Source organism: Erpetoichthys calabaricus, chromosome 2 (genome assembly GCF_900747795.2).
Source record: "Erpetoichthys calabaricus chromosome 2, fErpCal1.3, whole genome shotgun sequence".
NCBI lineage: Eukaryota > Metazoa > Chordata > Cladistia > Polypteriformes > Polypteridae > Erpetoichthys > Erpetoichthys calabaricus.
Genome location: NC_041395.2, coordinates 131,969,855 through 131,995,725, shown reverse-complemented (window position 1 = coordinate 131,995,725; position 25,871 = coordinate 131,969,855). Strand labels below are relative to the sequence as shown.

The 25,871-nt window shown below is 34.6% G+C and overlaps 2 protein-coding genes across 2 annotated transcripts; both read right to left on the bottom strand.

Moving 5' to 3' along the window:
- Positions 1-4,835: 4,835 nt before the first annotated feature.
- LOC114643238 (extracellular calcium-sensing receptor-like) lies at positions 4,836-11,721 on the bottom strand. The gene is made up of 6 exons (XM_028791865.2): positions 11,526-11,721; positions 10,567-10,858; positions 8,926-9,741; positions 8,594-8,821; positions 8,266-8,389; positions 4,836-6,133 (listed from the first exon to the last, which is right to left on the bottom strand). The coding sequence occupies exons 1-6, from the start codon at positions 11,642-11,644 to the stop codon at positions 5,229-5,231; spliced, it is 2,484 nt and encodes an 827-aa protein (XP_028647698.1). The 5' UTR covers positions 11,645-11,721; the 3' UTR covers positions 4,836-5,228.
- Positions 11,722-17,817: 6,096 nt separating this feature from the next.
- LOC114645392 (extracellular calcium-sensing receptor-like) lies at positions 17,818-23,630 on the bottom strand. The gene is made up of 5 exons (XM_028793251.2): positions 23,340-23,630; positions 22,261-23,058; positions 21,506-21,733; positions 20,591-20,714; positions 17,818-18,818 (listed from the first exon to the last, which is right to left on the bottom strand). The coding sequence occupies exons 1-5, from the start codon at positions 23,595-23,597 to the stop codon at positions 17,905-17,907; spliced, it is 2,322 nt and encodes a 773-aa protein (XP_028649084.1). The 5' UTR covers positions 23,598-23,630; the 3' UTR covers positions 17,818-17,904.
- Between the last annotated feature and the right edge of the window lie 2,241 nt (positions 23,631-25,871).

Here is a 25,871-nt window from a genome sequence, read left to right as displayed (position 1 = left end):
AAATGAATAGTTGCCTTTCTGATATTCTATCCTAGTCATCTCAGTCTACACTTGAGTATCTTCTTTCAGTTATTTTATTTCTTTTGGTAAAATATGGCCTATTTCAGATTTTGAGCTTACTTAATAAGAATGAAATGTGTCATGGTCCTGTGGTTGTTGAGTTTGTTAACTTGTGTGATAAATATTTTCTACAAGTTAATATTGCAAAATCTAGAAAAATGATTATTGATTTTAAGAAAAAACTGAAATCACTCATAAGAGATAACAGCTAAAAATCAATCAGTATCATAACTATCTATTTATCATGTGAAACAAGTGGATGAATTTAGTCAACTATTTTCATGCATTGTCTTAGAACGTCTTTAACACTAGTGTTAGTAAATCAAATTTCACTGTTATAATAATACAAATTCAGAACTGGAAGACCAAAATAATATGTGAAAAATAGGAAAGAAGTCAGGTGGATCCTCTGTACAGATAAGTATTATTACTGCTGTTCATGCTTTCACATACATTCTTAGATTTGGTGATGTAGAAAAAAAAGTAATTCATAATTTAGGTACAGATACATTCTGATGGGCACCAACTTCCTGATACGCTGTTGTGATGCAAATCTATACACTTCTTATGTTTTAGTCCTGCATGGAATAATCCTATTAAAATCTTCCTCTCATCAATTACATTACATCTTCTGCATTGTTGAAGGACCTGACTCCTAGAATATCAGAAACTAATACCTTGCAAAGAACTGGAGGGCAACTATAGATGACAATTCCTTGAAGAGAACATGTAGCATTGTCATCTTACCTGGTCATTCTGTCAGAATGCACTGAAAAATCAAATTTAAATGGTTGGTGCATGCAACATATTAGAAAACAAACTACAAAAACTACAAAGTGTATTAAAGAATAATGATTTATTCGATTATAAACATATCAACCAAGTTTGAGTTTAAATGATGCATAATGTTTACAGTATTTAAAAGTATTAATAAAACTCTTGTAACTATTTCATTGTCACTGAGCTGTATAGAAACATTTTGAACTGTTCTTTGTTTTTGATTGTTTCCAAGTGTTGCTGGATGTTTTATTCTTTTTCTTTCTTCTCATACAAGCTTGCCTTTACTGTGCGATGACTGAAAAATGAGCAGTGATGATTTTTGCAGTTGACAGATTGAGGTGAGAAATTGTCTGCAGTGGATTTTGTACAACTTTAATAGAAATGTTATATTATGGGTAATACTGTTTTGTTCTTACCCAAGATTCAAGAAGAAACATTCCCTTAATTCAAATAAAAAAGCCTGATGTTTTGTGTTTTTACAAAAAGATGATAATGTTTTGAGATATGCTATACTGTATACTGTGGGATCAGGCTTAGGAATGCAATGTAAAATCCCATGTTATTGAGACTGAAATGTAAATTATAAAAAGTTGCATGCTATCTACTATTTAATATCAATCCATGCAAGGCCACAGTAGGGCAAGTTTGTGTTCAATCAAAAAATTAATGATATTAGAAATAACATAGTATATGTCCCCAACACTAAGGATCCTCCTAAACCCCAGTACCCCATAATAAACAAATTAAAGTCTTTCACTAGGATAGATTTACCTGATTTACATAAAATAATTTCTCAAATGAAACCCTCCACCTGTGCCCTTGACCCAATACCAACAAATTTTTTCAAAGAAGTATCGGGCGTGCTTAGTGATAATGTTCTTGACATAGTAAATTCGTCATTAGATACGGGGGTCTTCCCAGACTGTCTTAAGACTGCGGTAGTTAAACCCCTACTTAAGAAAAATAATCTCGATCCCTCTGCTCTTGAAAATTATAGACCCATCTCTAACCTGCCTTTCTTAAGTAAAATTCTAGAGAAGGCAGTCATTATACAGTTAAATGAGCACCTCAATAAACATGCTATTCTTGATAAATTTCAGTCAGGTTTTAGAACAAATCACAGCACAGAAACTGCACTCGTTAAAGTAGTAAATGACTTGCGGGTAAATGCAGACAGAGGCCATTTATCTGTTCTCATCCTCTTAGATCTGAGTGCCGCATTTGACACCATTGATCATAATATTCTTAAGAATCGCCTTAGTCAATGGGTGGGCCTCTCTGGCAGTGTCTTAAATTGGTTTGAATCCTACCTGGCAGGGAGAAAATTCTTTGTTAGTTGTGGTAATTATAACTCAAAGACACATGATATTCTATATGGTGTTCCACAAGGCTCTATCCTGGGTCCACTGCTCTTCTCAATCTACATGCTTCCATTAGGTCAGATTATCTCAGGGCACAACATGAGCTACCACAGCTATGCTGATGACACAGCTGTATTTATCAATAGCACCTGATGACCCCAAATCTCTTGATTCGCTAACACAATGTCTAACTTGTATCTCAGAATGGATGAATAGTAACTTTCTCAAATTAAATAAAGAAAAAAACGAAATCTTAGTGATTGGCAATAATGGGTACAATGAGGCTATTAGAAATAAACTGGATGCATTAGGATTAAAAGTCAAATCGGAGGTAAAAAGCTTAGGGGTAACCGTTGATTGTAATCTGAATTTTAAATCGCATATTAATCAGATCACTAGGACAGCATTTTTTCACCTAAGAAATATAGCAAAAGTTAGACCTCTTATATCATCGAAAGATGCAGAGAAATTAGTTCATGCGTTTGTTTTCAGTCGGCTAGATTACTGTAACGCACTCCTCTCAGGACTACCCAAAAAAGACATCAATCGTTTGCAACTAGTGCAGAATGCAGCTGCTAGAATCCTTACCAGGAAAAGAAAATCCGAACACATTTCACCAGTTTTGATGTCACTACACTGGTTACCTGTGTCATTCAGAATTGACTTTAAAATTCTGCTTATGGTTTATAAAGCTTTAAATAATCTCGCCCCAGCTTATATATCGGAATGTCTGACACCTTATATTCCAAATCGTAACCTCAGATCCTCAACTGAGTGTCTCCTTAGAATTCCAAGAGCAAAACTTAAAAGAAGTGGTGAGGCGGCCTTCTGCTGTTATGCACCTAAAATCTGGAATAGCCTGCCAGTAGGAATTCGCCAGGCTAATACAGTGGAGCACTTTAAAAAACTACTGAAAACACATTATTTTAACATGGCCTTCTCATAACTTCACTGTAATTTAATCCTGATACTCTGTATATCTAATTCATTATAATAACTATTCATTCAAAATCTGTACTAACCCCTACTCTCTCTTCTGTTTCCTTTTCCGATGTCCTGTTGGACATCTACCCAAAGCACCATGATGTTCCAACAATGATGGATGGATTAAAAGCCAGAAGTCTGTATGACCATCAGCATCAAGTGACTCCGTGAAAAACCCAAACTACAAAGAGGACTATTTCATTTATGTTAGGTAGAATGCCCAGAGGGGACTGGGCGGTCTCGTGGCCTGGAACCCCTACAGATTTTATTTTTTTCTCCAGCCTTCTGGAGTTTTTTTTTTGTTTTTTTCTGTCCACCCTGGCCATCGGACCTTACTCCTTTCTATGTTAATTAATGTTGTCTTATTTTAATTTCTTATTTTGTCTTTTATTTTTCTTCTCTCCATTATGTAAAGCACTTTGAGCTACTTTTTGTATGAAAATGTGCTATATAAATAAATGTTGTTGTTGTTGTTGTTGTACCAAAAGAGTATTGCTGGATTCCAAACTTATTTCCACCTTTTTGGATCAGTCCATAATTTCTCAACAAAATTGACTCAGCTTTATATACATTTATAAATTATGAGTAAAGTTTTATCAAATTAGAACTGAATTCCTTATTCGGTCTTTATTATTTAATCTGTTGCTTTATAATGACAAATAATAACTTCACTAAAACAGTTGCAACTCTTTAGCATTCAACATTATTTATACGGTAGTAGTGTGTTCTTTTTTGAAGTTGTCAATGTTTAAATACAGTTAAGGTAGAATTGTAGGAATTTTTCAGAACAAAAAAATTGCAGGCAATGTGAGCCTCTATGGATTGAGTTTGTATACAAGTGTTGCATAAGTAAGCTTTAAAGAAAGTATATATATATTATTATCTGTTTAACACATTTAAGTCAACATTTTATTGTGTTTTTAAGCCAAAGTATATCATGATATGGCCACCTGACCCTTCACACTGGTAGACTTATCTCCTGTCCCTTCAACAGATGCAAAAAGAATAACGGTCAAAACAGAATGGAAAACAGCATTATGTAAAAGCATTAATGTCCAAAGAAGTACAAAACTTATAATTGTGTGTTATTTGTCTACCTATACCATCCATTCCTCTCCCTAATACAGGGCAGGCCATGAAGCACCTCATAGGGAGCAAGGCAGGAACAACACCTGAGAAGGGTGCTAGGCCATCACTGGGCAAACAAACATGCATGCCCACACCATCAGGGGCTCAGTTAGCAACGCAAGTTCACCTCATCTGCAAGTTTTTGGACTTTTTTTTGGAAAATATGGAAACTCCACACAGAGAACATCTGCAACAAGAACCTGGGTCTTCTTACTTTGAGTCACCCGCGGTACCACTGCACCAGTTATTTCTATTCACATTTTTGTGAATCAAGTCAAAAATCTGATTGGAATTTCTATGATACCCTCCTAGAGTACAGTTTCAAGTTTTACAGTGTGTAATTATAACCCTGCACCAAACAAAGAAAGCATTATCCCAAACAGAGATGCTTGCAAACTCTACTGACTGTATTACCCATTGGTTTCTATAAAGCATTTTTAAGATGGAAAATCATACTGTGAGCCAAAACAGTATTCTTAAAAAATCCATTTTTATAAATAGTAGTTTTATTCCAGGAAATTTCAAAACTGCTGCCATAAATTAAGTACATTTCATACGTATTTATATAGTACATGTACATACTGTATTTAAGTAATATTTTGGATCAAAACAAAATTTTCAGTATGAATAAAGATTACAAAATAATTTGCAAGCCCGGAGCGGCATAACAGGGGTGTGTACAGTTCATTTAATACCTGCTGAATTTTTATGTGTCAAAAGTGTGAGGAACTGGGGCATGCAGGTCTAAACTGGCAATATTTGGAGCTATTTCATATGAAATATAATAGTTGTAAAACAGGGATTATCATTGGTCAGGTGTTTGAAAGTTGAGGATTTCCCTTACAATATAGGTTATTTCTTACAATGTTTAAAAACATTATTACTTAAGAATAAAGCAGGTTATAATTACACAATTTATGCAGATGTTTTGCCCATTAAATGTTTTTTGGTGTTGTTTTCAGGTTTCAGTAAAATAACGTAACATTTTGGAGAAAAAATGCAAAAGAGTAAGCCAAAACTTGAAGCTAAAATTGCAAATATTTCAACAGCAACAGTGTATTTTCCAGGGGAGCTTATGTAGGCTGGAATAAAGGTGATCCAAACTGCACAAAATGTGAGCATGCTGAAAGTGATGAATTTGGCCTCATTAAAATTGTCTGGAAGTTTGCGAGCAAGAAAAGACAGCACAAAACACATCCCAGAGAGAAACCCGATGTACCCCAAAACAGAATAAAAGGCTAATGTTGATCCCAAATCACATTCGAGAATGATTCTATCTTTGAAATATTTCATATTTTTGTTTGGGAAAGGAGGTGCTGTTATTAGCCATATACTACATATTACAACTTGGATAAGTGTGAAAGTACAAACAGTTAACCTTTGCTGGGTTGGTCCAAACCACTTCATTATGTTACTGCCAGGAAGTGTAGCCCGAAATGCCATTAAGACTACTATTGTTTTCCCCAAAACACATGAAATGCACAACACAAATGTGATCCCAAATGCAGTGTGGCGTAGCATGCAGGACCATTCTGATGGCTCACCAATGAAAGTAATTGAACAAAGGAAACACAAAGTCAATGCAAATAAAAGCAGAAAACTTAATTCTGAGTTATTAGCTTTAACAATTGGAGTGTCTCTGTAATGAAAAAAAACTACGGCTACAGCCATTGTTATGCAAGTCCCAAGAAGTGAAAGCGTAACAAGTAACATTCCCATAATTTCTCCAAATGACAAAAATTCAATATCTTTCAAGATACACTGATCCCTCTGCTCATTGGACTTGTATTCCAAAGGACACTTAGCACAGTCATTTGAATCTGAAACAAAAAAAGAGTCTGAATTTAGCGTAAGCCACCCAAATCTTGCATGTTCATAAAAAATGTAATGATTTGCTTCATGAGGTAGAAATACAAAGTAAACAAGAATAGTTGCATCAGATATTTTAAATACTAAAATGTGTGTTTCAATTCAAATGTTTGAAGTCTAAATATCCTTGATTGTAATAGAAATTTGTCATTTTTCACCCTCTGATAGAGGCCCATTACGGGATGGATCCCTTGTAAAGGATCTAAAATCAAAACTAACATCATATTCATAGATGCGGACCTAGAAATAGTCTAAAAATAACATATCACATGCCTATGTTTAAAATTGGTCATTTGTAATACTCTGGGAGGAGGGCTAGGATCACTAGTAAAGAATCAAATCAAAAAATTATTCTCAAATTTATAATCAGCAACCTCAAAATAGCATAAAACAACACTCCACGTGCCTATATTACCAATCCCCATTTTTTGAAAAATTTTTGAAAAGAAGTAACTTTGACCCCTTATCCCATTACAGGGTGAACCTTTGGGGTCGGCTGATGTGGCAAGCACAACTTCAAGTCCAGCTAATGATTTTTGATGAAGACACCAATTGGTTTACTCTTTAACATAAGGATGTCATTTCCTGCAAAAACATGGTCCACAATTTGCCTAAAAATGAGGGCCTTTTTTTTCAGGACTAGATGACCAAAAACGAGGGGACATCTTGCATAACTAGACATCAAGACACATCAAATGGTATATCATATGTTGAGGTTTTGTCATACCAGTGAGTCCAGAGGCACCAGACGAAAAAAAAAACTTTAGTGATTTCAAAGCATTCATTAATAATTCCTATGAGCACAAAATGATAAAGTATTTTTTCATTGCAAAATACACTGTGACAGCACATCATGTTTAACAACTGACAGAGCAGGACCCTGAAGATTTCTGATTTGTATGTCATCACTTAAAAAATGTGAATAGTCCCTTTTGATAGTCTCATATACTTTAAGTGCATCAACAGGTTACCTAGTCCACCACATTACCATTAGAGATGTAATAAGTGATGACAATAATTGTGCATGATTTAAGCACTTATACATTTACTTACTGCTTCTATTAGACTGTAGCGTGCGGCCAGGGCTCTTGCCCGGCTGGGATGCCTCCACGCTAGGAGGACTGGGGGAGCAAGTGTGGCCAGAGCGTTACCTCCCTTTGGGACACTAGATGCCAACCCCTAACCCTAACCTGGAGCACTTCCTTGTGCATTATAAAAAGAGCCAGCAGCCACTACTCAGGGAGCCAAAGTCCGGAGGAGGAGCGACGAAGCTTGACCCGAGGAGTGAAGGAAAAGAGTAAAAGAAGGGGATTAATTGTTTGTACTGTGCTTGTGCCGGGACTGTGTTATACTTGTGGGGAACGGGGAAGGCGTTTCCCACAAGGGAAAAAGAAAATAAAATCAAGAGTGTGCATTGAACTTGTGTCCCACATGTGTCTATGTCAGGTTCAGCTGGCGGTGCCAGCCTGGTGGTCCACATAGACTTATAGTAAGAAAATTTTATAAGGAATCTAAAAAATTCACATCAACAACAATTGCACTTTAATATTGGAATAAACAAACATGACTGTAGTTTGTTATTGTGTTTAGACTAACATTAAATGATTGCAAAAGGATGTATGTTGCATGATATTCTTTTAAAACTGAAACACTAATTAAGGGTCTTACCGCGAATGTATCTGAGTATTGTTCCACAGCCTATGTTGCTTATTCATCCATCCACCCATCCTTCCACCCACACATTCATCCACACATCTAGTCTGCTTTATTAATTGCTTATAATAAACATAATGAACCAACTAATTTTGTAGGTTCATAAACTCTGACCAAAATGAAATTTCCAAGGTTAATTTATGGAATTGTGCCATGTCTGCTTGCAAGCATGTCCGAATTTTATGACATATTTGCCCATAATTTCCACTAACTTCCTCCCATTACAGTAAAATTATTAATATTCTGTCTGTTGCAATTATCTTAATCTGGTCTTCCATTCATTTTAATGAGAATTTTCAGACAAAGACCACATTTTCTTCCACAAAGTGTTTTAAGCGGGATATAACCACAGTGCCTGTTTTATATTTACCTGTTATATTGCTAATTTCACCTTCAGCACATGGAATGCAGTCAAAACAGCACACAGGTTTTCCTTTTTGAGCAGCCTTTCGAGTCCCTCGAGGGCAGCTTTCACTGCACACTGACTTAGGAACCTAGGCAGCAAAGGAAATATTGGAAAAGAATTTGAAAGATTTTAGAAGTAGATAATATAACACATGTTAGTACTGATTAATCATATTTGAAATTACAATGATACTAAATGCATTTTCACTTGACTGTAATATTAAGATATTATTAAAAAATACTGAAAAATGCACAAATAACAAAGAAGCATAATATTAGTGTGTATACTATACCATTTTCTGACCTCCTGCCCAAACAGCACTGATGTTATTCATTATAAATCGCTGACCTTCAGGTAGAGATGCATCATAGAGACCAATAGTGACAAATTTTATGACTCCTTCTTCATTGACTTGCCAGTTTATTATTTCATACCTGGCAACTGGATCTCCATTTTCATCAAAGTAAACATTCTCTCCATTTTTGGTTGTATAATTAACGGCTTTCATGTAATGTAGAACCTTTCAAAAAAGGAACAGGCAAATTCTTTGAGTAGTCATTGTTCAAGAAAACTTTTACATTTTTTTATCTTTAGTTTTATGATGATGATCATAAATCTACTTACCTGCCAGGGCTCAATTTTTGCCTTGTTTGCACAAGTCTTATTAGCAAAAGGTCCCCTGCCAGTTTTACAAAAGAAGAGGTCATGTAACGAATAAGCAATTCCGTAAGCTGCTTTATAGGCATTGTTAGTAATTCTGATCTCAGACACATCAGTGTATTGATTGTTTACATTCTGAAAAGTCTCAGACCCTGTACATGGCTTTGCCAATCTAGTATTATTTTCGGGTGCCAAGGCACAACTGAAAGTACTTTCCCATAGTTCTTTTAACCCGGTGTTTCCAGGAATGTAAGAAGGCTTGGCATTTTGGAGATATTCCTGTAATCCTTTTATAAATCCATTTGTAACAGCAAATCCAAAAGTTCCAGCAAGAACTCTGTAATTTTCCCTTGTTGCTAGCTGATCAGTAGAAATCCAACCTTCACTTCCTATCCACTGCATGCCACTAACATTTTGGTAGACAAGTTCTCTTACCAGAAATTCCATATCTTTAAATGCTACAAAAGCTACTATAACTTTTGATGTTGATTTCCTTATTACATCTACCGTTTTAAGAAATTTTTCTCTTGGATAAGTCCTGGAGATTACCTCTGAGTATTCAATGCAGACATCTTCTTTCTGGACCTCTTGCAGAAAAGTTGCCATTCCAAAGTTTCCATAATCATTGTCGCTTCTGATTGCACCAATCCAATTCCAGCCAAAATGCTTTACAAGTTGTGCTAAGGCCTTGCTTTGAAAGGAATCACTTGGAATTGTTCGAAAAAAGCTAGGAAATTCGTGTTTGTTGCTGAGACAAGCACATGTGGCATAATAACTTATCTGTTAAGAAAACAATGTGTTTTTACTAATTTTCTTATTCTAATGTTTGATTAATATTTTATTATTTTAGGATTTTTTTATATTTTTATAATAATTAAAAACAGGTACTACTTGTTCTTTCATTGTGTTCCACAATAAGAGCAAGTACCACAAGGAACCATTTTAAAATATTAAAGCTCAGCAGATTTTAACAATACACCGTACACACGTTTTTATTGGTTAGAAAATTAACATTTTGGTTCAAAACATCATCCTTTCAACAAAACAAATAAATCTACTTATAATGAGACAGGAGGAAAATGTAGTTTTTATGTTCCTATTATAAACAAACCTGTGTAAAAAATAAGAATGTTCACTTTTTCAACAAAAATAAAAAGACAAATCATTAATTATGTGCACCTCTTGTATGGATTCAAGAAGTATAATTTGCATCAAGCAGAAAAATGTATCCAATAACTACTTGCACATCACTGAATAAAATGGGGGCATTAAATGACAGAATCACTAGCTTTGATGTGTATTCCTTGCAAAACACACTATAATTTGCTCAAAGTGAAAGCTGATACATAAAATAAAAGTGATTTATGGGTACTATAACAGTATTTTTCATAAACAGATGAAAGACAAGAATCAGAGTTGGATGAAACAAAAATCAGTTGTACCACATTCACAAAGCCACACTCGCAAGTCATAGCACGGGCACCAGCAGAACTATAGTATTCATTTTTTTACCATGTCAAAATTTTAACTTGTGCTCCCCAGTGTTCCTCAGTGTTAACATATATTAGATTATTATGGTGTATGCAACGTACTGACTTTTCTTACCAGTGGAATATTAAAAGGACTAATAACAGTGGCCACACCTTTACTTGATTGTGATTCTGACAGTCCTATATTTGCAACAGTAGATGATTTCACACATGACTTATCAGGAACCATTGTTTCTTCTTGTCCATTCATTAAAGCCATTGCTGCTCCAATAGCTAAAGGCATTGAACTGCAGTCATCATAGATTTTATATCCAAGAGTTACACCAGGAAGAATGTCTGTACTGTTATTTATTTCTTCCACAGCTAAAATCATTGTTTCAGCTACTTGAAATTCTCTCAGGTTTAAGCTGTAACAAAAATGTGCAGATAAATGTACAACAAGGTGAATATTTATCGTCTTAATCTATCTTTAGATTTTTTTTTTACAACAGTTTTATGAAATTCATCAAAATAAATCTTGGTGTCAAAAAATACAATCAAGTACACAGGGCCAGTTTAGAGCTGCTAATCAACCTACTCTGTATGCGCTTAGGATGTGGGATTAAAATATGAGATGCAACAGTGCTAACCACTGCACCACTATACCAGCATACAGGCAAATTTGATCATCTAGCTTTCAGTTTATAATATTATATTTGCAAATATGTTGTATGTGAAATATATTTGTAACAGCCATAATGCTGTGAACTATAATTAAGAAAAAAAAGTGGAACAAAAACTTCTACTCCATTTATATACTTATTCATAATTAATACTACACTATGAATTATGTTTATTAGTCCTGAATATTTATCTTGTAAATAAAATTTTTTCTTATAAATCTTTCACATATTATATCACTATCTGTTGTTTTTTTTAGTCTCCAGTACTTATTTTAGAATTTGTGACAGATATTTGAACAGCAACAAAAAGCAATAAGCACACTGTTCATCTGACAGCTTACACATAAATTAAGACATTACCTGATAAAACAGATTTATATAAGAGATTCAATATAACTGTTTTGAACCTTACCTTTTGCATACTAGTGGTTTAGGCATAGACGTAAAATTTGGTTTTCCATCCTCCACAATATCATGAAATGAAAATATTGCACCAATTATAACATCACCATCCTTTGAAAATTGAAGCATTGTTGGCTGACCTCGTAAATGACAAAGCGGCTCTTCTGCCCTTACAACTATTGCAATCAACACCACAACAGTGTGAAACATTTCAGAATAGTGCCTGCAGGTAGAACAAACCATGTCTTTATATAGATTTTTTACTATATTTGTTTTTTTCTCCAATACATTAATTCTCAAAGGTAATTCTGAAACCTGTCTAAAGGTAAACCACTTTCAGAATGTAAACATCACAATCGTGCCATCAGGGACACTAGTATCATTATAGAAAATGAAAAAAAAATGTTCACACATTATCTGTCTGTTGAGTAAAGAGTAATGTAATTTATTTTTGTGATGTTCATTATGCAGCCCTGGATGTTGATCTCTGAATCTGAGAGTATGGGAAAGGAGATGATCATATACATTTTGATTCAGTACAATATTTTAGGTTTTCTTGGTTTTTCCTTTTGAAATTAAACTACTAGACTAATCTGTAAACTAGTTTCATATACAGGTTAAATACAGCATAAGCAATAAGGACTTGACTAAATTACAGCATTCATGCAAATTTTACAGCTTTCTAAGAAAAAAAACCTCTTCATATTTTGTGGTATGTGACAATGGCAGCTATTCAGACCACAGGACGACTAGTAATGAAAATCGAGCAGAAACTGAAAAAATAAGAAGGGTTATCATTTCTGAAAAAGTGAACATAGTATGTGCATATATATGTATATTTTATTTGGTTGGCTCCTTTATCCAAGGAGACTTAAAACATTTCAGATACAATCAGTGGCCTGCTCATGGCCATCTAGTTCAGTAGTGAGACTTGAACCCAAAACATCAGGGACTGAGCTCCAAAGCCTTAACCACAACACAACTCTGCCTACCTAGAGTCTGTTCACTAAATGCATATAAAATTAAGATTTGCAAATTTTCCTTATTAGATATTATGACATCAGCTACCTACCTGCTTAAATAATGTACAAACTGTTAGCATGTACAGAAAAACATACAAAAACAAAAAAGCCTGGACAACACATGAGAAAGACTGAAATGAACTGAACAGTCAAATTGCCTTATGATGGTATGACTGCATGATAATATCAACAGTATTGTATTATACAGTATGAAACTGTTGCCAGCAATGGTCAAATATCCTTCTCATTAGAGGAGTAAATGAGATTTTATGCAGTGTGGTTTTACTGATCATGACACAGGAAAAATACCACAGTTTCCCATTGTTTTGAAATATTATCTGAACCAGTTTCAGTTTAGAAACATAAATATAGCATATTAGGTATATGCATCTCTACATAATATTGCTAAAATAAATTAGTTAATCAGTACTGATTTTAGAGAATTAATATTTTAAGTGGAGTTAAAATGCTGCTTTATCTTATTCTTAATCTTAAGGAATGACGATGTAGAGGCCACCAATATGTTTGCAATAATTATATAATTTTGATAGGTAAACAGCTGAAGTTGGCTTTAGACCACAGGTGTCGAACTCCAGTCCTGCAGGGCCTCAGTGGCTACAGGTTTTCATTCTAACCCTTTTCTTAATCAGTGACCAGTTTTCACTGCTAATTAAATTATTTCCCTTCATTTTAATAGCACTGTTTTTAAGGATTCGGTCCTCTGAATTGATTCTTTTCTTCATTAAATGACAGCCAAACAGAAATGAGATGTGAAACGAGCCAACAGATGACCACCTAAATTGGGGTTTCAAACTCCAACCAATTTCACTTCACTAATGAGAAGGAGATTCTTGTTGTTAATTAAACTCATTATTTAATTCCATGGCTTGTTATTACTCTCTTTCTGCCACAGCAGAATTTCCAAAACTGTTGATTTTCTGTTTTTTCTAAGAACATCGGCAAAAGGTTTTGGTGACCTGAGAGATCAACCTTACTGTGACCTTCACCTTTCTTTATTTTCAGGTAATGTGGTGAGCTGCTCATGTGGCGGGTTGTTGTTTATCTCACCATTATTTGGCTACTAATTAAGGAAAAAGAAACAACAAAGGAGCCTGAGTCAAGTTAATTCAAATTAAGGCCAAAGAAATTAATTAGCAGCAAAAACTGATTACTAATTAAGAAGATGGTTAGAATGAAAACCTATAGCCACTGCAGCCCTCCAGGACTGGAGTTCGACACCTGTGCTTTAGACGATGAAGTTAAGGCATAACATTATTGATCTGTGAAAAGAGTACCACTGTTTGACCAACGAGACATAGTAACATAATCCAGTGGTCTTTGACAAGGCAACTTTGCCTTGTTTTTGAATCAGCAGTTTTGATATTTTTGTAGCATGTTTCATTATTTTGACTATTAGATTCCTCATAATTGTTTCTTTCTGTACCTATATTACTTAGTCTTGGTTCATTATTTTGATTGCACGAATATTAAATAATGCAGTGTTCTTGACAGTATCCCCATATTTCTTCACTGCCCATCCAGCAAAATGTACCACTTGTATATGTTTTTATCATCTATGAATAGCTTAGCACACAATGGTGAAATAATTGTATTGTACCATATATTAAATTTATTTTAAGTGGGGTGCATGTATTAGCACGATGAACAGTGAGGTGGGGATATAATTTCCTTTCCTTTCATTTTTGGAATAAAAACGCTTTCATTTTTGCTGTTTTTAGACATATTCAGACTTTTTTCTTTTATTTTTGCTGTATATCTTTCAAAAAGTCACTTTATATTATAATACAAAGATGTGCAGAAATCTGGCTGATGAAATTTAAAATATGCATATTGATGTAAACATAATAATGAAAACAGTCCAGAAAATGAGCAATTATGGATCTCAACCATTTATATTCTATACAAACAGATTCTTCTGGCAATTAGTTTTTTGCCAACTTTCAAGTAAGCAAATCATAATTTGGCTGCTCGTTGCTGCTGCAATTAGAGAAAAGCAAATATTGATGTACGCCTGACTTCTATAACATGTTAATATATATGTCATAGGACACTTAATCTGGAAAGTGTCACACAAAACCTGTTTAAGAAGTCATTGAGTACATGAAAATTTTCTAATTATTTAAAAACATTTACAATAAGATTATTGAATAAAAATCTCATACCTTTTGGCTGAGATGAAATTGGTTGTAACTAAATACTAAAGTAGAAAGAGAAGATTTAGAAACAATGTTAATGAATGAATGACAGGGTAGATAAATATGAACCAACTTGGTGTATGCACAAATATGTCCTGTGGTCTCCAAAAGTACTTTCATATGTTTTCCAATAATTTCTAAAATACCAGCAAAACATTCAGCCATGATGTGCTGAACAGCATTACCTGATGTAGTGCCATAGAAAAGTTCAGGTGTGAATTCAGCAATCTTTTTAACTAACAATTTGCAGTTTTAGCTTCAGCAGCAGTTGAGCTGAATTCATATCCAAAAGAACAACCACTTGATTTGTGATTTAACAGAAGCGGTGCAGCACTGTCGTATGCAGTGAATAGAGTGAATTTCCCCTTGGGATTAATAAAGTATCTATCTATCTATCTATCTATCTATCTATCTATCTATCTATCTATCTATCTATCTATCTATCTATCTATCTATCTATCTATCTATCTATCTATCTATCTATCTATCTATCTATCTATCTATCTATCTATCTAGCACATCGCTAATCTATCTTTGCATTGTCATTTCCATGGTTAATCATTTTAAGCAGTGCTTATAAAGCATTGTTTCTTGCAGTCTTACTCATTCATAATAGTTCCAGCCCTGGAGCGGACACCAGCCTATCACAGGGTATACTGTACATCTTCATTTTGGAGTCACCAGATAAAATATGTAGTGTACACTTTGGAATGAAAAAAATGTTTAAAATGGAAAAAAGAATAAAAGATTAAATGAATTCAGAGGAGCAAGCAAAAACATGATCAAAGTTTTGGCTGAGTTTGAAAATGAGACTGCAAACTATCTACAAATAAAACCAAAATATACTTACAAAATCAGCAGAAAAAAAGTTCGGTGCAGATGCATAAAAGTGCATCTAACAAAAATCAGTTCCTAACCAAAATCAAAGTTTGAGGTATGGTAGTGTTATTTTTCAAACAGGGTTACATTCCTAGCTTAAGTATGTGTTTTTTCATGTAATCCTTTGTTTTTCAAATTTCATATTGTATATTTTTTATTAATTGTTTTATCAGTTTTGTCTTTTTATCAAATATTTTTTGATTGTTTTTTATTGTGATGTGGGAAACGCTTTCCCTTTGTACCCCACCACCAATGCACAGTACAAAGCACAGTAAAGTGCAGTCCAGTACAATTAAGCACATAGTACTGTGCCTTCTCTCTCTCTCTCTCTCCCTTCATTCCTCCCTCAAGCTTCGTCTTTCCAACCTCCCGATTCTAACTTCTTGATTGAAGTGAGGCGACCCCTTTTTTACAGCATCCGGAAGGGCTCCAGGTGTCTTGTAATCTCCTTCCGTGTGTGGGCAGCAGCCCTGCAAAGAAGGGCCCAGCCCCCATGCGCCCCCAAGTGGAGGCCACGGGCCCTTACAGGGTTGAGCTTCAAACCCGTGGTACCATAGCAAGCTGGGGGGACTGCACTTTGTCATTCCAGGGGAGGTATTGTCCTGTGCAAGCTCCTACCCCTGGTTCTTCCCTTAAGAAGGTGTCCCAGCCGGATAAGAATCCCAGCTGTCCATTACATTGCATATGAACTTGAAACATATACTACATTTCTTATTTTAGTCCTTTATAAATTCCAGATCTCTTCATTTTTATACTTAGATTACTTTTTGCAGTATTATTAAATGGATTTATTATTTCCAGTTTCCTAAGAATATTCTTTGTAAATACAATTGCACCACACTTTTGATTCAATCAAGATTTGGTAAATTATGTCTATAATTTAGTCAATGTTAAAATGACCTCCATTCATCTATCCATTTTCTGAACCCTGCTTATTGAAATAAATGGAAACGGAATGCCTATCCTTTGTGGGGAACAGCCCAGACACAGACAGGCAGAAATTGTTGTAAGTCACCACACATGCTTTATTTACAATATTTACAAATATGCCACACACAACCCAGTGCCCCTGCACCAATCACCCACAAAGTCCAGGCCTGTTCGCAATGCCTCTCTCTCTCGTCTGGTCCGCCTCCACTTCTCTTCTCCAAGCTCCATCCTCTTCTACCCGACTCCAGCCATCGAATGGAGGGAGGCGGCCCCTTTTAAGCTCACCCGGACATGCTCCAGGTACCTCCCAATAACCTTCCGCCGGCACTCCCAGGTGTGGCGGAAGTGCCGGCTGTGCAGCCAGAAGCACTCCGGGTGTCCCTGGTTTTCTTCCCCCCAGCACTTCCGGGTGTGGCGGAAGTGCTGAGGGCCAGGGCTCCACAGTCATCGGAGTGCCCCCTGGCGGTGACCACGGGCCCCTATAGAGTTAAGCTACTAAGCTCTGTTCCCGTGGTCCCCAAAGCCACCAGGGCGGTCGCCACCTCGCCACCTTGTCTGGAGGTATAAGCCCTCCTCCGGTCCTTCTGGGCGTCCTGGCTGGGTACCACCCCCAGCCGCTTGCCACACCTTATATAATCAGTCACAAGGCAAGAGCCAATGTTGAACAGGGTTCTAGTTTATTAGAGGGCTGAAATGACACATAAATAACTAGGCAGCAAAACAAATAAAAAGGTCATATGTCTTTTTTTATTTTAATTTGGTGCTGAATTCTTCATGTTCATCCATTTCTTCCAGCACAATAGGTAGTGAACATGAGTAAAATGGTAGTTTTTGCTATAAAACCCCAAATGTTGACAAAGCCTACAAACCAAAAAGTTTTTTTTTATTTTTATTTTTGTTACTGAAATATTTTAAGATATGTAACATATTTAAATTTAATTTATATTTCATTTCAGGATTCTGCATCATACTATAATAAGTCCTTTACTGAAAGTCTCATACATGATAAATAATGGTCATACGTTGTTTATAATGATCAGTTCTAGTGACTACCCCTTTTGAGCTACTGCCCACCAAAAGGCCTCTGCATATCACTGTCAATCAGAATCTGACAATCAGTCAAAACTCCTTGTTGTAGAGACAAATGAGTGAAGCAAACTAATCGAACTCTGTGTGTGTTGGTTAATTCAATTAATTTTATCCACAGTATTTGATAGTAGCAACCACTGAGCTCAATGAACTGAGTGTGAAAACAGGCAATAAATGCTTCTATTTAACATAGCATTTTTGTTCACTTTATTAATGTATATTTTGAAGGTCTGTGCCGAAGATCAGCTGCATTTCAAATTGACTTTGAGGAAATTTTACCCATCAGATTTTTCTTTGTATTTTTCTCAGGCTTAAGTAATATAATGTACATTTTAGGAGTAAAAATACAGAAAAGCAGACCATAAGCAGATGCCAAAATAGCAAATATCTCAACTGCTACGGTGTACTTTCCTGGAGAGCTGATGTAAGCAGGGACAAAAGTTATCCAGACAGTGCAGAATATCAGCATGCTGAAAGTGATGAACTTGGCTTCATTAAAGTTATCTGGGAGCTTGCGGGCTAGGAAGGCTAGTAAAAAACATATGACAGAGAGCAACCCAATGTATCCTAAAACAGCACAAAATGCTGCTACAGATCCCAAATTACATTCCAAGATAACTTTGTCTTTATAAAATTCCATGTTTTTAACAGGGAAAGGTGGAGACAGAAATAACCAAAGAAAGCAAATTAAAACCTGTATGAATGTTAAAGCTGAAACACACAACCGCTGTTGCTTTGGCCCAAACCACTTCATAACATTGCTGCCTGGCAGTGTGGCCCTGAAAGCCATTAGCACCACAATTGTTTTCCCCAGTACACAGGAAATGCAGAGAACAAATGTGATCCCAAAAGTAATGTGCCGCAAAATACAGGACCAGTCTGAAGGCTGACCAATAAAGGTAAGCGAACAGGTAAAACACAGAGTTAAAGAGAACAGCAGTAGAAAGCTTAGCTCTGAATTATTAGCCTTCACAATTGGTGTATCTTTGTGCCAAAAGAAGATGACTGCTATAGTCATTGTCAAGCATGTACCAAAAAATGAAAATGTAATTAGTAATATTCCCATAATTTCAAAGAAGGATAAAAATTCCATTTCTTTTAAGATGCATTTATCTCTTTGTTGATTGGATTTATATTCTGGAGGACACTTCATACAGTTGCTTGAATCTGTGAAGAATGGTACAGAGAAGAATAATCACTTGTGTTCAAACCTACTACCTTTGTCATATTTTTATGTTTTTATGACTCATTCAGGTCATGAGGGTAAACTAAATGGTCCTTTAAATAAACAGTAACCATTAGTTATATACTGTAAATAGTATTAAAGTAAATATACTGTAAAAATAAATTAATAATTGTAGAAAAACAAACAAAATAAAGCAACACAGTTACTATAATAATAATTATGTGATATCAATAAGAAATCCATACATAGACCCTTACACTGTGCTTATAAAATTTCTCATGCATTAATTTTAACATATTTAGTTTTGTGCTTTGCTGTCCATGTGATATATCTAATGACTTTGGAAAGAAAATTCCCAGGAACATCTTTGCATAATAAAATGTGATAATATTTTTTCATGCAATGTTCTTGACTTCACTTAAACTAAGATGGGTATAAAAATGTTAGCTTAACTAAAGAATCAAGCAGATTAATAAAAGGACAAAAGCCATAAGCAAATAAAAGAGGAGATAAGAGTTTTGTGGTGTAGCTTTACCTTTGAATTATTACATATGTTAGTCTCATATTTTGCCTTAAATGTGGAAGGTAGCCTAAGACGCTCCACTCAGTTTAATACGTGATGTCTGGAAGTATTTTTGGCTGACTATGTGTCAATGCAACAATGCTATGCAAAGCAGCAAGAACATCAGCAGGCATTTTACAGAGCAAAAAAGATCACAACATATTGTTCAAAATACAATCTAATCATTACAATACACAGTACATACACATACCAGTGCTAAACATTTTCATGCATATCAGCATACACTAAAATGAATGTCATGTTGTTGACAATTTGTGGTATGCTTGATTTTTGAGGCTAGACATAGTCTTGGAAAAAAGGTAAATCAAATGTTATGGATGCAACCTAAGCTACTTACATACGGAAGAAGTTAAGTACTTATGAAGTACTTATGAGACAAAATAACATTTTGATGAAAATGGTGTAATTTTGGACAGATGGAATCTGAAGAACTGTATGTGGAAAAGAAGAGAATGACATGGAGAGAAAGACTGAGCTAGGGAGAGGAGGAAAAGAACTGAGAAGTAAAGGTAAATGGGTTTTGTGAGAAAGTTTGGCAGAAAGCACCTACACGTACTTCCAGAAAGGGGTTTGCTGGAAACCTCATGAATTGGTCTTGAGGTGATAAAATAGGTAGTCTGGTTCAATCCACCCATAACTAGTCTCAATGTCTTCTTTTTTTGGCTTAGCCGCTATTCATCTGAGATATACTTTTTAATTAATGAGACAGTGTTCCTCCTAACTGAGCACTCAGAGTATTACCTACCCTCCCAGTTCCTGTTTCTAGATGTTGATTATATTATGTACATAATACTTCAAATATTTATATGGCATTTAACATATTTTTTTATTTATCAAAAAACTTTTTAGAGCTGAAAAAATATATTGTTCACAAAAACTATCAGCTCATTCAGATATTAGCTTAGAACAGGTTTAAATTAAACCTGAAACAATTGCATTTAATCACATTATGAAAAATTAGTCATTCCAACATTCTTGAGAAAAAGTGGCCTGATCCTGGGCCAGTAGTGCTATGAGGCAACAATCTGTGAGAAATGAAGAAAAGTTTGAGTTTGGTCTGGTGTCACAGTTAAGAGCCTCTCTTTTGGTCATCATCAAGAAAAGTGATTCCTATCTGAAAGAGTGAGCAACATCTAACTCAAAATAACCTTATAAGAGATTATTTCCTACCTGATATGTTGCTGAATTCCCCATCAGCACATGGAATACAGTCAAAACAACAGAGAGGCCTACCTCTCTGCACTGCTTTGCGAGTGCCAGGATGGCAACTTTCACTACACACTGAACGTGGTACCTTGAAAATGAAAAAAACATATGCAAAATTCGTATTTAATTTGTTAACAATAGGGATATAAACACAAGATTTAGAAAAATAGAGTGTTAAGTTATTTCCAAAGGTTTAATGAAATTATTACTTTTTTCCATTCTTGGTAGAAACTGGTAAGAAGTTTTTAGAATAAGAGAATGATATTGCTTTTAGTTACCAGAGGGTGTTTTTCCTGAAATTAACCATACAATATACGAAAGTGCTATTTTAATTAAAAATGGACTTAAATTATATATAAAATATTAGAGAGTAAAAACAGATTTAAATTGTATATTAAATATTAAATTGAAAAAGTCAGATACACAAAGGAGAAAACACTCTGAGAGAACATTGATCAAAAAAGTATTAATTACTCCATTCATTTTCCTATTCTAGGAGCTTCAGATGAAAGGCTAGGGAAAAGTAGATGGGAACCATGTCTGAGCAAGGCCACAGTAACAAATATTAAAATTACTATACTAACATTTATAATGTAGCTCTGGTGTTAGAACAGAAACTTAATTTTTCAAATAAATGACCCATTTGGGAAAGTGAAACATTAGCACAACCAATAACAACATTGCAAAATATCCTTGTATTACTTGAGATATGAAGCAGTAATGGTAAACCCTGCTCCACCATGCAACCCAATATACCTAATCATCTTCAGAAATTGGAAGTCATATTCAAAAATGAAAATGCTTAGTTTCACAAAATAGTTCACACTCATTCAGTTTTCCAGTTTTTAGAAGCAGAATTAAAAATTTTGGTACCATTACCTGTTTTTGACCTCTTGCCCAAACAATAGCAAAGTTATTCATTACAAATTGCTTTCCTTCTGGTAGAGAGGCATCATAGAGACCAACGGTTACAAAATGTGCCATTCCATCTGAATTTAAGCGCCAGTTAATTAATTCATAGCTAGCTGCTGTATCACCTTGTTCATTGAAATAGACATTCTCTCCATTCCTTGTTGTGAAGTTAACTCTTTTCATATAATGCAAAACCTGTCAAGAGGATCATTAATTACATTGTAAAATTCATTCTGCACTATGACTATAACTCTGTTTACTACATATATTTTTCCAGATCAGACTTGAAGTGAAACAAAAGCTGTATTAGCAGCTGGGGTTCAATGTGCAAACCATATGCTTAAAAGCAAACTTATGCAGTCATTAAAGGTGGTGCATAAAAACTGATGAAACTGGAGTTATTCAACTCAACTGAGACTGTGCAAATTCAGAACAGAATACCACAACAAAATGTTCCTGCTGTGTAATGGTAATGCTACATGATAATCTCCATCAAGACAGAAATTATCATCTACAGCCACATATGGCCAGTTCAGAATCATCATTGAAATACAAAATGCACATATGACAGTGAGCTGAAGAAATAAGGGAACAGTCAGTCAAATTCCACAGGAATTGAATCCTGGTTCTTGACGTTATGAAGTTTAGAGTCAACTACCATGCCTCTGTGCTATCCAGTACTTGAAAATTCTAAAAATAATTTTGTAAATTAAACTATTTACCTGCCATGGCTCAATATTTAGCTTTTCCAAAGGTCCTTTGTTGTCTTGACTCAAATAAAGATGGTGTAATGCGTAAGCTACAGCATATACCGCCTTGTAAACATTATTGGGAATTCTTAGCTCTGACATATCTGTGTACAAATTATTCACTTTCATTAAATTCTCCGTTCCTGTGCACATATTAGAATTTGAAGTATTTTCTTGTGTGGCCATTGTACAGCCAAATATATTTTCCCAAAATTCATTCACTACAGTGTGTTCCGTTGCACTTGATGGCTTTACTCTCAACAGATGCTCCTGAAGTCCTGGTATAAGGGCATTTCTGATTGCAAAACCAATCGCCCCACCCAGCACACTATAACTTTCAGCAGTGATTATGTTCTTATTTGCAATCCAGCCTTCACTTCCTATCCACTGCAGTCCTGTAACATTCTGAAGCAGGAGCTCTTTAACTAAATATTCTAAATCTATGGCTGTTGTAAAGGCTACAATTACCCTTGAAGATGACATTTTAATTAGATCAACAATTTTTAGAATTCTTTCTCTTGGGTAATTTCTGTATATGGCTTCTGTATATTCAATGCATATACCTTCCTTCTGAACCTCTTGAAGAAATGTTGCCATGGCGCCATTACCATAATCATTGTCAGTTCTTATTGTGCCAATCCAAGTCCATCCAAAATGTTTTATGAGTTGAGCCAGGGCTCTGCTTTGGTAGTAGTCACTGGGAATTGTCCGGAAAAATGTTGAAAATTCTGTTCTGTTACTGAGGCAGGCACAAGTGGCAAAATAACTTACCTGAATTATATAAGAACACTGACTTAGCAATATTTCACAAATTATATTAATGGCAAAAAAAAAAAAATTGTGCAAGTAACTTTTTTACGGAAAAAAGCAGACAATAGGTCTTATCTTAATATGTGCAGTACCTTATTTATGTATATGCGACTGTACTTTTTCCAGCTGTACCATAAGCATCTTATTTTGTGTAAGCAAATAGTTTTAAATTTATGAAGTTTTATTATTCTGGTTTATAACAATTTAATATTCATTTCTTATAGTATGTTTATTTTACTCACCATTGGTATGTTGAATGCCCTGGTTGCTGTAACACTCCCAATGCTTAAAGATGAGCCAGAATGTCCTATTATAGCAACTGCTGACAGTTTGGTGCAAATTTCATTTGTATAAATGGTTTCCTCCTGCCCATTTGCTAAAGCCATTGCTGTTTGGATAGCCAGAATTATAGAACTGCAGTCGTCATATATGGTATATCCCAAAGAAATGCCAGGAAGTATTTCTGTATCATTGTTTATTTCTTCTATGGTAAACATCATAGTTTCAGCTAATTGGAACTGTCTGAAATTCAGACTGCCCCAAGTTCCCAGGTTAGTAATTTATGGTAAATTCAGTGAAGTGTGATATGAATATTTTTCTACTCATTCAAACTGTTAGTGGTACATTAAGCCTAACCCAAGACTATAAACCATACAATATCTGAAATTATCCAAATAAATCCACTCAGGAATATACTTAACTACCATTTTATTCATTACATAAAACACAGAGAAAGTGACAAAAGTGTGTGGATTATTAATGAGAATATGTTTTTCACTTCAGTTAAGATATACATTTTAAATAAATGTCCAGAATAAATTTTTCTACATGAGGGAGAGCTCAAATTTTTATAATACTTTAGTGCCATTAAAACTACGGTAGCTTGAAATTTGATTTGGTGAAGTTTGTAATGATAAAACATAAACAAAAGTATACAAGAAAAGTACAAGAGTAATTACAACTAAACCCTAAACATATTCAGAAAGACGTTTGAACTGTAAGCATATAAAATACAATCATGTAAAAGTATTTCCTATAGAAGAACTTTTACTTTGTCCTTTGAATGAAAAGAACTTACAACAACTCATAAATTAAAAAACAACAGGCCGAAAATAAAATAGTATAGAGTTGAATATAATTATTGTTTTATATTGTAATATTGCCATGTCGGAAAAATGTATTTTTACTTACCCTTTACATTTCAAAGGTTCAGGTAATGATTCAAATGCTTGTTTATCATCTACAACAGAATCATGAAAGGAGAAAATTCCACCAATTATTATATCTCCATCCTTTAAAAACTCAGCATATTTTGATTTACTTTGCAGCCTACAAGCAGGCTTATCTGCAAGGACTAATAACATATTTAACACAATTACTAGGATAAGCATATCAACAGAGATTTTCAAGAAAAAAGGCAATGAAATAGAATGAATTCTTGAGTTTATATAAGATCTAGAAGAATAAAGTGGGGTGGGCATGTATTATTTAAATCTCAAGGGAGCAATCCAAAGGGGAAAAATGATCATTTGTTAGAGTAATACATTTCTTACATATACTTTATGAATTACTGGTAAGTTATTTAATTTAAATACTTACTATATGTGTCTAGATAGGTATTGATGGTCATGTCATAAATCTTTCAGCTTATAATATCACACATTACTTCAGGGTGTTCCCATTACTTCTTTACTATGTATATTGTTGAATGCTTACTAATACAGATTAGAGACAGTTCCCTTGTTCACCACTTTATTAATTTAAAATCACAGATATACAATTATTTACATATCAGCACAGATCATTCTTTCATTAAAATAATCTTTGTCAAATCCAAATGCAAATGCAGCTCAGATGAGGATATACTGAGATCTATTAAGGCATGACAAAATACTTTATTAGGGTGGATTAGCACATTAGAGTTTGAAAGGTCAATCTCATTGTCTGACCCCAGCCGTCGTAGTATATTCTAAAGGCTTATAAAGGAGCACAGGAAGGGGCAAGTCTCATCTTAAAAAAAATAAAAAATGTGTTGTCTTTTTCCTAGCTATAATTTCTGGAGGAATAACCCGTCTACCATTCTGTCTGTATTCAGCAGCATGTGTATAAACCGAGTCCACGTCACAAGAACAGTATCTAGTCTATAAACTGTACATGTGACTGGGACTACTACTCCCATAAATAAAAAGAACAAACGACTCGGCTACTGGGAGTATGTAACCCTTGCTGCTATGGAGCATGCAATAAATTAACAGACGACTTTTCAGAACTTTTCTGAACAAATTAACAGAAGAGTTTATAAAAAAAGATTATTAAATTAATTATATTATATTAACAGTTTCTTTTATCTCTCTGTAGAGATGACAGGTTACTGCAACCATTTGCTCTGAAGCGTGCATGAAAACACAGAATGATATAATCAAAAATTCAACATGAGTGTATAAAAGTAATAAAATGAAACTTCTGAAAAACCAAACATGGAAAAAATACTCACACTAAATCAAAATAAGTTACATTCACAGAGCATCCTGGATATGGCACTTTTTAAAGCATACTCAAGATACAACCATCGGTTTTATTGGGTAACTCTATGAAAATTATGTAATAATATGTGGAGCAATACAGTCTTGATGTGAAATAAACTACTAGGGAAAGTTTCAGCTTGAAAACAAGAAAAAATAGGATTTACACAAAATTGAACAGGAAGTTCCAAAGAATATGTAATCAGTTCAACTTATTTCACAATTTCATGTGGTCACATAAATCATGATGGA

What these genes read in the sequence shown, in the direction of transcription:
- LOC114643238 (XM_028791865.2), bottom strand. Translation starts at nt 11,644, where the DNA reads ATGCTTCAATTTTCAAAGGATGGTGATGTTATAATTGGTGCAATATTT. An exon ending in AAACCACTAGTATGCAAAAG is followed by an intron (nt 10,859 to 11,525) that starts GTAAGGTTCAAA and finishes TTTTTGTTACAG; the next exon opens with CTTAAACCTGAGAGAATTTC. An exon ending in TGAAATTAGCAATATAACAG is followed by an intron (nt 6,134 to 8,265) that starts GTAAATATAAAA and finishes TTTTTGTTTCAG; the next exon opens with ATTCAAATGACTGTGCTAAG.
- LOC114645392 (XM_028793251.2), bottom strand. Translation starts at nt 23,597, where the DNA reads ATGATGTTTACCATAGAAGAAATAAACAATGATACAGAAATACTTCCT. An exon ending in GGGCATTCAACATACCAATG is followed by an intron (nt 23,059 to 23,339) that starts GTGAGTAAAATA and finishes TATATAATTCAG; the next exon opens with GTAAGTTATTTTGCCACTTG. An exon ending in GGGCAAGAGGTCAAAAACAG is followed by an intron (nt 20,715 to 21,505) that starts GTAATGGTACCA and finishes TTCATTTTCAAG; the next exon opens with GTACCACGTTCAGTGTGTAG.